We start from the raw sequence: 13,598 nt of genomic DNA, 5'->3' as shown, positions 1-13,598 counted from the left end.
GTCATAACTTTCCTTCCAAGGAGTAAACGTCTTTTAATTTCATGGCTGCAGTCACCATCTGCAGTGATTTTAGAGCCCCCCAAAATAAAGTCTGACACTGTTTCCACTGTTTCCTCATCTATTTCCCATGAAGTGATGGGACCAGATGCCATGATCTTAGTTTTCTAAATGTTGAGCTTTAAGCCAACTTTTTCAGTCTCCTCTTTCACTTTCATCAAGAGGCTTTTGAGTTCCTCTTCACTTTCTGCCATAAGGGTGGTGTCATCTGCATATCGAGGTTGTTGATATTTCTCCCAGCAATCTTGATTCCAGCTTGTGCTTCTTCCAGCCCAGTGTTTCTCATGATGCATAGAAGTTAAATAAGCAGGGTGACAATATACAGTCTTGACGTACTCCTTTTCCTGTTTGGAAGCAGTCTGTTATTCCATGTCCAGTTCTAACTGTTGCTTCCTGACCTGCATATAAGGTTCTTGAGACATTCTGGTATGCTCATCTCTTGAAGAATTTTCCACAGTTTGTGGTGATCCACACAGTCAAAGGCTTTGGCATAGTCAATAAAGCAGAAATAGATGTTTTTCTGGAACTCTCTTGCTTTTTCCATGATCCAGCGGATGTTAGCAATTTGATCTCTAGTTCCTCTGCCTTTTCTAAAACCAGCTTAAACATCTGGAAGTTCATGGTTCACGTATTGCTGAAGCCTGGCTTAGAGAATGTTGAGCATTACTTTACTAGCGTGTGAGATGAGTGTAATTGTGTGGTAGTTTGAGCATTCTTTGGCATTGCCTTTCTTTGGGATTGGAATGAAAACTGACCTTTTCCAGTCTTAGGACCACTGCGAGTTTTCCAAATTTGCTGGCATATTGAGTGCGGCACTTTCACAGCATCATCTTTCAGGATTTGAAATAGCTCCACTGGAATTCCATCACCTCCACTAGCTTTGTTTGTAGTGATGCTTCCTAAGGCCCACTTGACTTCACATTCCAGGATGTCTGGCTCTAGGTGAGTGATCACACCATCGTGATTATCTGGGTCATGAAGATCTTTTTTGTACAGTTTTTCTGTGTATTCTTGCCACCTTTTCTTAATATCTTCTGCTTCTGTTAGGTCCATACCATTTCTGTCCTTTATCGAGCCCATCTTTGCATGAAATGTTCCCTTGGTATCTCTAATTTTCTTGAAGAGATCTCTAGTCTTTCCCATTCTGTTGTTTTCCTCTATTTCTTTGCATTGATTGCTGAGGAAGGCTTTCTTATCTCTTCTTGCTAGTCTCTGGAACTCTGCATTCAGATGCTTATATCTTTCCTTTTCTCCTTTGCTTTTCGCCTCTCTTCTTTTCTCAGCTATTTGTAAGGCCTCCCCAGACAGCCATTTTGCTTTTTTGCATTTCTTTTCCATGGGAATGGTCTTGATCCCTGTCTCCTGTACAGTGTCATGAACCTCCATCCATAGTTCATCAGGCACTCTGTCTATCAGATCTCATCCCTTAAATCTATTTCTCGCTTCCACTGTATAATCATAAGGGATTTGATTTAGGTCATACCTGACTGGTCGAGTGGTTTTCCCTACTTTCTTCAATTTCAGTCTGAATTTGGCAATAAGGAGTTCATGATCTGAGCCACAGTCAGCTCCCAGTCTAATTTTTGTTGACTGTATAGAGCTTCTCCATCTTTGGGTGCAAAGAATATAATCAGTCTCATTTCGATGTTGATCATTTGGTGATGTCCATGTGTAGAGTCTTCTCTTGTGTTGTTGTCATTAGCAAAGAAAAATCAAGTGAGAAATGTGCATTAAAATGATGTATAGCATAACCACGCTTGTTTAAGAATGTACTCCAGTATCAAATGGCTAATTTCAACAATGCAAAAACTGCAGTTACCTGTGCACCTCTCAATATCTCTCTTTCATACTTGCTGCCACATAGAGTACTTGAAGTAGTCTGTCCAAGACTCTGCAGGATGATCACACTACGTTTTTTGGTAGTTGTATGTGTGTGATTAGCTTCAAGTTTGGTATGTCAACCATGAAGAAGGAGCAAGGGTCTCAGAAGCCTCTGCTAGTTTTTTCAAGTTCACCGTTGCTGACATATGGGATCCAAGTTGCCATTACCAATAGCTCTTAATTCTGTAGCCAAAATCTGGGTTCTTTCAGATTTTAGACATCTCTGTTTTGATTAATAATATCAGTATCTGTGTTATTTCTTTCATAGCCTGATTGATAACTGTGTTGCTGAAAAGTTCCTACCTAGAAAGTAGAATGGATATCATATATAGAGTGGGTATATATGCATCAGCCATCTGAAGTGGGTGTAATGCATCAACTATCTGAAGAGAGATAAGGGCAAGTGGGAAAAAATGCTACATTGCCATTTTTTCTTACCAGCTTGTGAAACACAGATGTGAAAACTGGCACCCTTGGTTCCTGCTGCCCTCACTTCTTCTCTCAGGCTCTCCGTGCTTCCTGCTGGATCTGGGGAGCAGCAGAGGATGAACGGTTACCTGTGTCTCTGTGGCACCAGAGGGGCGAGAGACAGTGACCACATCAGGAGGAGACCTTCCTCCTGGGGGTTGTTCAAGCAACAAAGAAATTCCTTCATCCTCAGTTCTTCCTTGGGTTGGAACCGAAATGACTGGCAGCCTTGGGTTGCTTTGCTGTGTATTTTATGTGTATTTGGAGAAGAGGGCGGGAGTTGTGCTTCCTCCAGATGAAAGGCTTTACTTTTTCCGTGTGCTGCCTTGATTACCATAGATTATATCTCCAGTTGTGGGACCATTCTCCCCAGCCTCTAGAGTGTGTTCCTCTCAGCTTCTGTACTGAGGCAGGGGCCCTAGTTCAGCATGAGGAAAAGAACACAGGCTTTGGAATTAGATCAGGTTCATCTACTTGAGAGTGCTGTAACCTAGGAAAGTTATATACCCTCTTGGCGCTTCAGTTTGCTCTTCGGTAAAATGAGGTTAAAGGAATTTGGTGTTATGCTTAACCATGTGGTAGACATGTAATAAGTGTTAGATGTTAATGCACCTCTTTGTCCGTTTTTAAAAAAATTTTATTCATTTTATTGATACTGAAAGCTTTCTTAGCACCTTTGATGTCTTTATGTTAGTCCATGGGGTTGCAGAGAGTTGGACACAACTGAGTGCCTAACCCCCATCTACATGGCATCTCTTTTGGGATAGAGAACTCTAGTGACCTCTTCCTGCCTCCTTTCACGGCCTATCTCCTCATTTTATCACTCTGTGACAATTACCAACAGTTAGATCTTGGGTCTCAGTATATTAGAAGACAGTCATGATCATCAGGGAATACTTCCTGAGGGAGGCTTTCATTAATTGTAAAGTTTACTGAGGAGGGCAAAAGATGGTTGCCATATTCCATGTATACGAGTGACTCTGGGTAAAGACTCAGATATTGGAAGGGGAATTGCTGAGGAATGAGGCTGTAGATAGGTATTCTAGAAGGTTTTTGTAGTTCGTATCGGCTTTGGAGTTAGCTCAGACCCTAGGTCAGAAGCTTCCTCTGCAGTCAGTTCCCCAGCGATGTGACTGCAGGCAAGCTGCTCCCCTGTTAAATGGGGATGAGACTGTATGTCCTTGATTTCTAAGACCACTCAGTTTAATATCTCCTTGGAGGACATGGTGGAAACATTTCCTCTTTAAATTATTTATCACTTGTAGCCAGTTCTATGATGTTTCCTGGTTGTAGAAATGTTAATGGGACTCTTTTAAAAAGTGTGTTTTAGAAACAAAGCAATACGGTGATACTCAGTCTTGGGATGTTGGGAAGATTAATGAGATCATGTATGTTAAGTGCCCATCCCAATTTAGTATTCAGTGAATTGTAGTTACTATTAACAGATGAAAGGACATGAAAAATAATTTGATTGGGAACATCTGTAAAAAGAATTTTAAATGACAAGGTCATAGTGTGACCAGGATCTGAAATTGGACTAGAATGAGGGGAAAGAAGACAAAAGTTCAAGTAATATTATAGGGGTAATCAAGTGTGTAAATCAGGAGCAAGTTTTACCTCTTTACGGATAAAATTTTCCCTTTTTTGATGAGTGTGTGATATATGTTCCATTATACAGGGAATGTGACAATTGTTGGATAAATTCATTCTTTTGTTATCTTATGGGCCTTTTACAGTATTCCTGAACTTGCCACCACATAAGCTGCTAGTCACAAGAAATAACATATTGGCTAACTCATAGATAACAAACGTGCTTTATATTGTTATTTTATTTTTGTCTTGTTTTTGTTTTGTTATGGGGTAGGGGTGGCTGGCTGGCTAGGGATTTCTCATTAGTTTATTAGTTTAGTTCCTTGGCCAGGAAGATCTTGGCCTAGGTTTCAAACATCTTTATGTTTTGATTAGAGTGATAACCGAAGTTTTAGCTCTTCTTTCTTTTCTTTCTTTTTTTTTTTGCCCCAGGTCCAGCAAGACTATGAACCTCTGTTCCAAATGCTTTGCTGGTAAGTGCAGAAAAAGGGTTTTCAATTTATTTTTATTTTTCTTCTTTTGGTTGTTTTTAAGACCGTCTAAATTATTTTAAGACTGTCTATCTTCTTTTGGGTTTATGCATGGGTTTTTATTTTCTTTGCTTGGGTGTGAAAGTAGTTTCTCTTCACCAAGTTGCTTTATATATTTGTTTAGAACTGTTGAAACAGTCTTCCCTGAGTGAAATGAAATCTTACGTGTACTTGTATCAAACAAGCTTTCCTCAGTTTATGGTTGTTGGACTATAGTGGGATTGTAAACACTCACGTTATAGAAGGGTTTTATATATATATATATATACACATATTCATCATAATATATGTATATATTCATCTTTGATGTTGACTTGAATGATTAATGGTGAAGGTTGCTTTTACCAACGAGAATACAAGAGAAAGAATATTTTCATGTTGGAGTCAGAAAGAGAATAATGCTGAATTGGCTTTTCTGATTCAGACCCTCATTGAAATCACCTTGGGTAAGTCACTTAACCTCTTTGGGCATTAATCATTTGTAACATGAAGGGCTTTCGGCTTGATGTTTGCCAAGGGCCGTTTCCACCCCCTAAATGCTGTCTGATCGACTCCCTGATCTATGACTCCTTCATGAAGTTAATGGGCTTCCCTCATAGCTCAGTTGGTGAAGAATCTGCCTGCAATGCACGAGACCCTGGTTCGGGAAGATCCGCTGGAAAAGGGATAGGCTACCCATTCCACTATTCTTGGGCTTCACTGGTGGATCAGCTGGTAAAGACTCCACCTGCAGTGTGGGAGACCTGGGTTTGATCCCTGGGTTGGGAAGGTCCCCTGGAGAAGGGAACGGCCACCCACTTCAGTATTCTGGCCTAGAGAATTCCATGGACTAGTCAGTCCTTGGGGTCACAAAGAGTCGGACACGACTGAGTGACTTTCACTTTCACGAAGTTAAAACTTTAAGATTTTTTATTTGTTTTTTAAGAACTCCACATCTAATGATCTTATGTAAGTCTTTATTAATTGGGATATGTTTACCTTTCATTATTACCTTTTTAAATTACTTTATTATTTTGTCAAAGACAAACCAGTACACAAGTTAGGTTAAGGACAGATTTTAATCAGTAATACACTGCTATACTAGGGAAGGAGGGGACTTGTCTAGAGGGAACTGGGCATTTTAAAGGGAGAATGAGGGAGTAGGGGAGGGATTGCTAGCTTGTCTCAGGATGATCAGGGGAGTAGAAAAATCACAAAGGGCTGGTTAATATAAATGGATGATTAGACTGGCTGTGTCTGTTAGTTAACAGTTATTGAAGTGAAGATTTTATCCTCCTACGCAGAGGAAGTGAGAGATTGAAGCCCTGTTCTTCCCAGTGAGTACAGTTAGAGAAATGGCTTTCATGTCCTTGAGGAGGACACTACTGAGTGATTGAGTTTTCGTAGATACACATACATCTCAAAGGGGGATGAAGGAAGGATTCACATTTTAAGCCATTTTAAGTAAAAGCTGTAGGATAGGGTAGTCAGGGGCCTATCATCAGCTTTTGGCTAGAACAGATCTTAAATTCTTTGGGCAGCTTTGAGCTTTCGCAGAGAGGCACTTTAAATAAGAGGGACTAGGACCATCCTCGGGATGGGTCCTTGAGCTGTTAAAAACTGTATTAGTGGTTATTTAAATTTATTAGCATAGAGGGATATGAGTATATGAAATCATTTGTGTTGATACTCTAGTTTTTATAGGCCAAGGTTGAGGCATGGTTGAGAAGAGGACAGACCCTGGCTGGAATTTGGTGGAGGAGAGAATCTGTCAGTATTCATCTTCTGTTCACTGTGCTATTGGACAAAGAAATAATCATAAAGTGATCTTTAGACTTTCATGTCTAAACTAGGGGATAGGTTGGATGGAGTTGGGAAGGTTGGGAAAGTTGGCAGTTTGTTTCTGTTAAAAGTCTGGAATTTGTCAAATTCTTTAGGTTTTTAAAAGGAAAAGGTACTGGTAAGGTACCTTTTATTCAACTTTTAACAGAATCTCTGCCATGTTAAGTGAATGTGTTCTGCTTTTCTTGCTTTGCTTATCTGCAATAACAGATATGAGGAAATGCTTTCTCACTGGTGAGAGTTTATGGCTCAGATGGTAAATAATCGGCCTGCAATGCAGGAGACCCAGGTTTAGTCCTTGGGTTGGGAAGATCCCCTGCAGAAGGGAATGGCTACACTCCAGTATTCTTGCCTGGAGAATTCCATGGACAGGAGCCTGGCCAGCAACAGTCCTTGGGGTTACAGAGTCAGATATGACTGAGAGACTTAACACTTCCATATTTTCATTTGTAGTAAAGATAGAGTAGCAGTGAGAGGAAATGTATACTGTGTGTCTTTCTCCATGTAAAACTAGTTCCCCCGTATGATTCAGTGAAGTGTAGCTGGGGGGAAAAGTCAGGTACCTTGAGTCAGGTGGTTCATATCCAGTACTCAAAGAACTGTCTCATGCCCCTAAATAGACATAAAATTTAAACATTATCAATGAAAATAGTTCAGGCCTGTTTCTTTGGATTTGTTACAGTTTTATTTTCTATGGTTGTCATTATTTTTTGAATTTCTGGTGGTCTTGTGTCCATTTACGCTTTATACAGCTTTGTTATTTTTATTTTTAAAAATACTGAGAATATTTTCAGGTGTGTCATGAAAATATTCTCTCCTTTCTTCTTTATCTCTACCCCTCCGCTCCTGATTTCCCCAGCCTCAGTTGAAAGGAATGACTCATAAACAACATCTTGCTTGCTGAAGCAGCATTTGGCGTTCTTTTTGAAATTTAGAAGAAAAAAGATCATTGAACTTTAAAGATACAGTGGTGGATTTTGTTGGTGTATGAAGATAAAGTATAGAAATGCATTATTGCAGCAGAGGCATGAAATGTGCAAGACAACATGAAGATTACTTTGTCCAAAAGCCACTGTGATTTTAAATAGTCTTTTAAAGTGTATCTTAAAGTGTACAGTATACTTTAAAAGGTGGAAAAGTTGCTTTAAAAATAGCTGTTGTGTACCATTCGGTTAGTTAAAGAGATTTTTCAAGATTCCTTTTCAAAACTATGTGGTAGGAAAGTGAGTTTGTTACAACACATTTGCATTAAATTGAACGAAATGAGTAAAAACATGTTTAGAGTCTTGTCTTAACTTTTCCCACCCCCTTTATAATATGTTAACTGCCATACTGTTGTTTTCCATTAAACATTTCATATTGGCTTTCTGCATGGCTTTACTTAACAAATCAGTAAACATTTGTAATAGAAAGCAAAAAATTTCATGACATGCTACTGATAGTTATATTAAGATGATATGAACATTTTATTGGCTGAAACACTACTTTTTAATGCAGTTTTTCAAACTGTGTATTGTGGATCATTCGTGGGTATAGAAACCAATTTAGCATATAAAATTTGAGTACAATGGAAAACAGTCTGAGTGCATCACAAATATCAAGTTCAGTTCAGTTCAGTCAATCAGTCGTGTCCGACTCTTTGTGACCCCATGAATCGCAGCACGCCAGGCCTCCCTGTCCATCACCAACTCCTGGAGTTCACTCAGACTCACATCCATCGAGTCAGTGATGCCATCCAGCCATCTCATCGTCTGTCATCCCCTTCTCCTCCTGCCCCCAATCCCTCCCAGCATCAGAGTCTTTTCCAATGAGTCAACTCTTTGCATAAGGTGGCCAAAGTACTGGAGTTTCAGCTTTAGCATCATTCCTTCCAAAGAAATCCCAGGGCTGATCTCCTTAAGAATGGATTAGTAAGGGTAAGGTATTATTTGTGAAATTTCTGAGATATACATATAAATGAAAATAACGTGCAGTGGGTTGTGATATAAACATATGTTACAATGCAGTATGGTTTAAAAAGTTTAAAACCACTGAATTGCAGAAATCCATTGGAAAGTCATTGAGTTACTGGAGATCTCATTCTCTTTGGAAAATAGGGCATATTTCCTTTCTATCTTTAGGCAAGGTGTTAACCAGCTGATTTCTTATGATCTTGGTTTGCTCTGAGCTCTTGACTAATTTGGATTATGTGATTTTCTGTGTGGAAGCATGAACTAATCCCAGTTGCCTTGAGCTGTGTTAAGGTATACAGAAGATCAGACATAGCATCTGAAGAGTGGTCTTGCCTCTTAAAACTATAGAAATGCCTGGGGTGTTATTTTCTGTTTGAGTGCAAACTCATTTTATGAATTTTTGAGTTTTAGATACCAACTGATCTAGATTTTTAGGTACCATTTAGTATCAAATTCACAACGATCTCCCATACTACTGTATTGAAGCTCAGCTATCATTAAAGCAATGCTTTTCACATAATGAGTTTGCTGAAAAAAATATATATGTCAGAAATATCAAACAGGATGATCACAAGTGGGGAAGGCAGAGATTTTTAATGACCTGACTGAAGTAACTCCATCTCTACCATCCTTGGAAATGCTTGCTGTGGGGGACGGAGGAGTCTGGTAACCAGAGAGTAGCTGTGATCCATGGACCATTATACTTTACAAGGGAGTGAGCCTGAAGATAGTTTCCAAGGGATGGGAGATTGTTTAAGTAGATTCTTTGATGACAGATGCTTATCAGAAGACAAACTTTTAACAAGTGCTGAGTGTAAAAGAACCAGTTTGTTCTTATGGACCTTTAGATGGCATATATGTGGTTTTTAATAATTTTTAGCAATTTCTTAAAAAAAAAAAAGAAAAAGGACCCTAATATGTCTATTTATTGACTGACAAAAGTACTTCATTGCAAAATCAAAATAAGCAGGTTCTTTTAAACTGCAGACATGATTTTGAATATATTGTTCCATTTAAGCCTAACTTTTAAGAAACTTGCTATTCCGTGATTCACATAAAATTGGAAAAATAAGGGAGGGATGATTAATCACAGTGCAGGAAGTTGTTGTTTTCTAAGCCTTTTGTAGAATTGTGTGTGTAGATACTAAGTTGCTTCAGTTGTGTCCGACTCTTTGCAATCGCATGGACTGTATCTGGCCAGTCTCTGTCCGTGGGATTCTCCAGGCAAGAATACTTGCTTGGGTTGCCATGCCCTCCTCCAAGGCATCTTCCTGACCCAGCAATCGTATCTCCTGTTCCTTCATCACAGGCAGATTCTTGACTGCTGAGCCACTAGGGAAGCCCATTATATAGACTATTTCCTCTAAAAAGTAACACTTTTAATGCATTACTACGTCAGTTTACACGTGTTTTGTCAGTTGAAGATTAATTAAAGGAGATAAATCATCTCTCAGATTATAAGGTAATGGTTAATTTAATTTTCTGAAAATTAGTTTCAGTGTAACTTCTCAGGTATATATTTCTTAGTGGAAAGACAGTTGAGCATACTTTTGCTTCGTAATTAGTTAGTTCTGTCTCATGCTTTGTTAGTGGTGAAGACCATTGCGGTGAAGAAAATGATCCATGTCGTGTAGGAAGCACGTTCTGCTGTGACTCTAGAGATAACTGTGCTTGATCTCATAGGAGTCTGTTTTCAGGTCCCTATTCACACAAATAAGCTTAGGTGTTGCTTTCTGATATTTACCATTGGAGAAAAATGTGGTTATCAATGAATATATCTGTAGTAGCCTTTGTCAGCTGGGAGAAAATCATTAACTTAGCATAGTAATATCATATTCACTTTATTTCTTGATATTGTTTTACTTATTGTTTTAAATTTAAAGTGGACTTTCGAGAGAGGCTTTAAGGGATTGGAATAGCTTGAAGTAAGGTTCGTTTTTCCTTACTGCTGCATATCTTGTATCCAGTTTGAAAATTACCAAGCTTGTTTATTGCTGTCTAATCTTCTGTATAAATCCAAAGTGATTAGAGTTTCGTAATATCTGCTCTTACCATGCCATTAGCTTGTTTGTGATTTTTTTTTCCTTTTAAAAATAACATAGGGACATTATTTAAATGCTGATTGAAGTATGTGTTGTATACTGTTTTTAAATTATGTATTTAGTTGCATGGGATAAAGCTGAGTGGAGGTTATATGAAAAATTTAATATTGGTAGTCTCAGTATTTGGGGGATTTTTAATTAATTTTGACTTTGTTTGTTGAGACTTTTATTATTCAGTTCAGTTCAGTTGCTCAGTCGTGTCCGACTCTTTGCGACCCCATGAATCGCAGCACGCCAGGCCTCCCTGTCCATCACCATCTCCCGGAGTTCACTCAGACTCACGTCCATCGAGTCAGTGATGCCATCCAGCCATCTCATCCTCTGTCATCCCCTTCTCCTGCCCCCAATCCCTCCCAGCATCAGAGTCTTTTCCAGTGAGTCAACTCTTCACATGAGGTGGCCAAAGTACTGGAGTTTCAGCTTTAGCATCATTCCTTCCAAAGAAATCCCAGGGCTGATCTCCTTCAGAATGGATCTCCTTGCAGTCCAAGGGACTCTCAAGAATCTTCTCCAACACCACAGTTCAAAAGCATCAGTTCTTCTGTGCTCAGCTTTCTTTATAGTGCAGCTCTTACATCCATACTGGAAAAACCATAGCCTTGACTAGATGGACCTTTGCTGGCAAAGGAATATCTCTGCTTTTTAATATGCTACCTAGGTTGGTCATAACTTTTCTTCCAAGGAGCAAGCATCTTTTAATTTCATGGCTGCAGTCACCATCTGCAGCAATTTTAGAGTCCCTCAAAATAAAGTCTGTCACTGTTACCCCATCTATTTGCCATGAAGTGATGGGACCAGATGCCATGATCTTAGTTTTCTGATTGTTGAATTTTAAGCCAACTGTTTCACTCTGCTTTTTCATTTTCATCAAGAAGCTCTTTAGTTCTTCTTTGCTTTCTGCCGTAAGGGTGGTGTCATCTGCATATCTGAGGTTATTGATATTTCTCCTGGCAATCTTGATTCCAGCTTATGCTTCATCCAGTCCAGCGTTTCTCATGATGTACTCTGCATATAAGTTAAATAAGCAGGGTGACAATATACAGCTTTGACACACTCCTTTCCCTGTTTGGAACCAGTCTGTTCCATGTCCAGTTCGAACTGTTGCTTCCTGACCTGCATACAGATTTCTCAGGAGGCAGGTCAGGTGGTCTGGTATTCCCATCTCTTGAAGAATTTTCCACAGTTTGTGGTGATCCACATAGTCAAAGACTTTGGCATAGTCAATAAAGCAGAAATAGATGTTTTTCTGGAACTCTCTTGCTTTTTTGATGATCCAGCAGATGTTGGCAATTTGATCTCTGGTTCCTCTGCCTTTTCTAAAACCAGTTTGAACATCTGGAAGTTCACGGTTCATGTACTGTTGAAGCTTGGCTTGGAGAATTTTGAGCATTACTTTATAGCATGTGAGATGAGTGCAATTGTGCGGTAGTTTGAGCATTCTTTGGCATTGCCTTTCATAGTGATTGGAATGAAAACTGACCTTTTCCAGTCCTATGACCACTGTGAGTTTTCCAAATTTGCAGGCATATTGAGTGCAGCACTTTCACAGCATCATCTTTTAGGATTTGAAATAGCTCCACTGGAATTCCATCACCTCCACTAGCTTTGTTTGTAGTGATGCTTTCTAAGGCCCACTTGACTTCACATTCCAGGATGTCTGACTCTAGGTGACTGATCACACCATCGTGGTTATCTGAGTCGTGAAGATCTTTTTGTATGGTGCTTCTGTGTATTCTTGCCACCTCTTGTTATAACATCTTTTGCTTCTGTTGGGTCCATACCGTTTCTGTCCTTTATCGAGCCCATCTTTGCATGAAATGTTCCCTTGGTATCTCTGATTTTCTTGAAGAGATCTCTAGTCTTTCCCATTCTATTGTTTTCCTTTATTTCTTTGCATTAATCACTGAGGAAGGCTTTCTTATCTCTCCTTGCTGTTCTCTGGAACTCTGCATTCAAGTGGGTTTATCTTTCCTTTTCTCCTTCGTCTTCTGCTTCTCTTTTCATAGCTGTTTGTAAGGCCTCCTCAGACAACCATTTTGCTGTTTTGCATTTCTTTTTCTTGGGGATGATCTTGATCACTGCCTCCTCTACAATATCATGAATCTCCGTCCATAGTTCTTCGGGCACTCTGTCTTATCAGATCTAATCCCTTGAATCTGTTTGTCACTTCCACTGTATAATCATAAGGGATTTGATCTAGGTCATACCTGAATGGTCTAGTGGTTTTCCCTACTTAGTTTGACTTAAGCCTGAATTTGGCAATAAGGAGTTCATGATCTGAGCCGCAGTCAGCTCCCGGTCTTGTTCTTGCTGACTGTATAGAGCTTCTCCATCTTTGGCTGCAAAGAATATAATCAGTCTGATTTTGGTGTTGACCATCTGGTGATGTCCATGTGTAGAGTCTTCTCTTGTGTTGTTGGAAGAGGGTGTTTGTTATGACCAGTGCGTTCTCTTGGCAAAAGTCTGTTAGCCTTTGCCCTACTTCATTTTGTATTTGTTAGAGAGAGACAGTTTAGCTCATCAGATTCTCTGAACCATTTTGTGTCCATTGTTGGGTATCTGTCTGGTTGGATGTCTGAAATTCAGAATATTATAGAAAGTAGTCAGTAATAAACATCCTCAAGCAAACCCAGAATTAGTAAAACATTTTATAGATTTTTTTTTTTTTTGCTTTATAACATATCTTACAAGGGAACTAAAATCTTACAGTTCTCTTTTACCATAGTTATTTTTATCTTTATACTTTTTACTATGAATAGGTAACTTGCATTTATTATTATCCTTGGCCACGTGGAATGTGGGGTCTTAGTTCCCTGACCAAGGATCGAACCTCCACCCCCGGGTTTGGAAGCATAGTGTCTTAACTACTGGACCACCAAGGAAGTCCCTGTATTTTTCAAAATAATCCTTTTCCAAAGTAATCATTTTGACACATGTTGCTCTGGTTCACGTTAACTATTATTATCTATTATCACAAAAGTCTTAGTTTTCTGGAACAGTCTTAGTTTATGATTTTTGTTTCTTAATTTCCTGGAACAGTCTTGGTTTATGATTTTTGTATCAGTGAAATTAGTATTATCCGTTTTTACTTCTCCATGCCCCAGTTTGGTTGATAAATTATTGGTCACCTTCATTATACTCTGCTACAGTTTATCTAGTTCTCTGCCGATGGACAGACATATAGATTGATTTTCAAC

At 39.1% G+C, this 13,598-nt stretch overlaps 1 protein-coding gene across 1 annotated transcript in view; it reads left to right on the top strand.

Annotated features, from left to right (window-relative positions):
- Positions 1-13,598, top strand: part of ZFAND3 (zinc finger AN1-type containing 3) — a 313,457-nt gene that overhangs the window by 99,357 nt on the left and 200,502 nt on the right. Inside the window, exon 2 of the mRNA XM_052649117.1 lies at positions 4,429-4,469. Within this exon, the coding sequence (XP_052505077.1) occupies positions 4,429-4,469 (41 nt within the window). The remainder of the gene's footprint in view (positions 1-4,428; positions 4,470-13,598) is intronic.

Source organism: Budorcas taxicolor, chromosome 11 (genome assembly GCF_023091745.1).
Source record: "Budorcas taxicolor isolate Tak-1 chromosome 11, Takin1.1, whole genome shotgun sequence".
Lineage (NCBI taxonomy): Eukaryota > Metazoa > Chordata > Mammalia > Artiodactyla > Bovidae > Budorcas > Budorcas taxicolor.
This window is presented reverse-complemented; position numbering and strand designations above follow the sequence as displayed.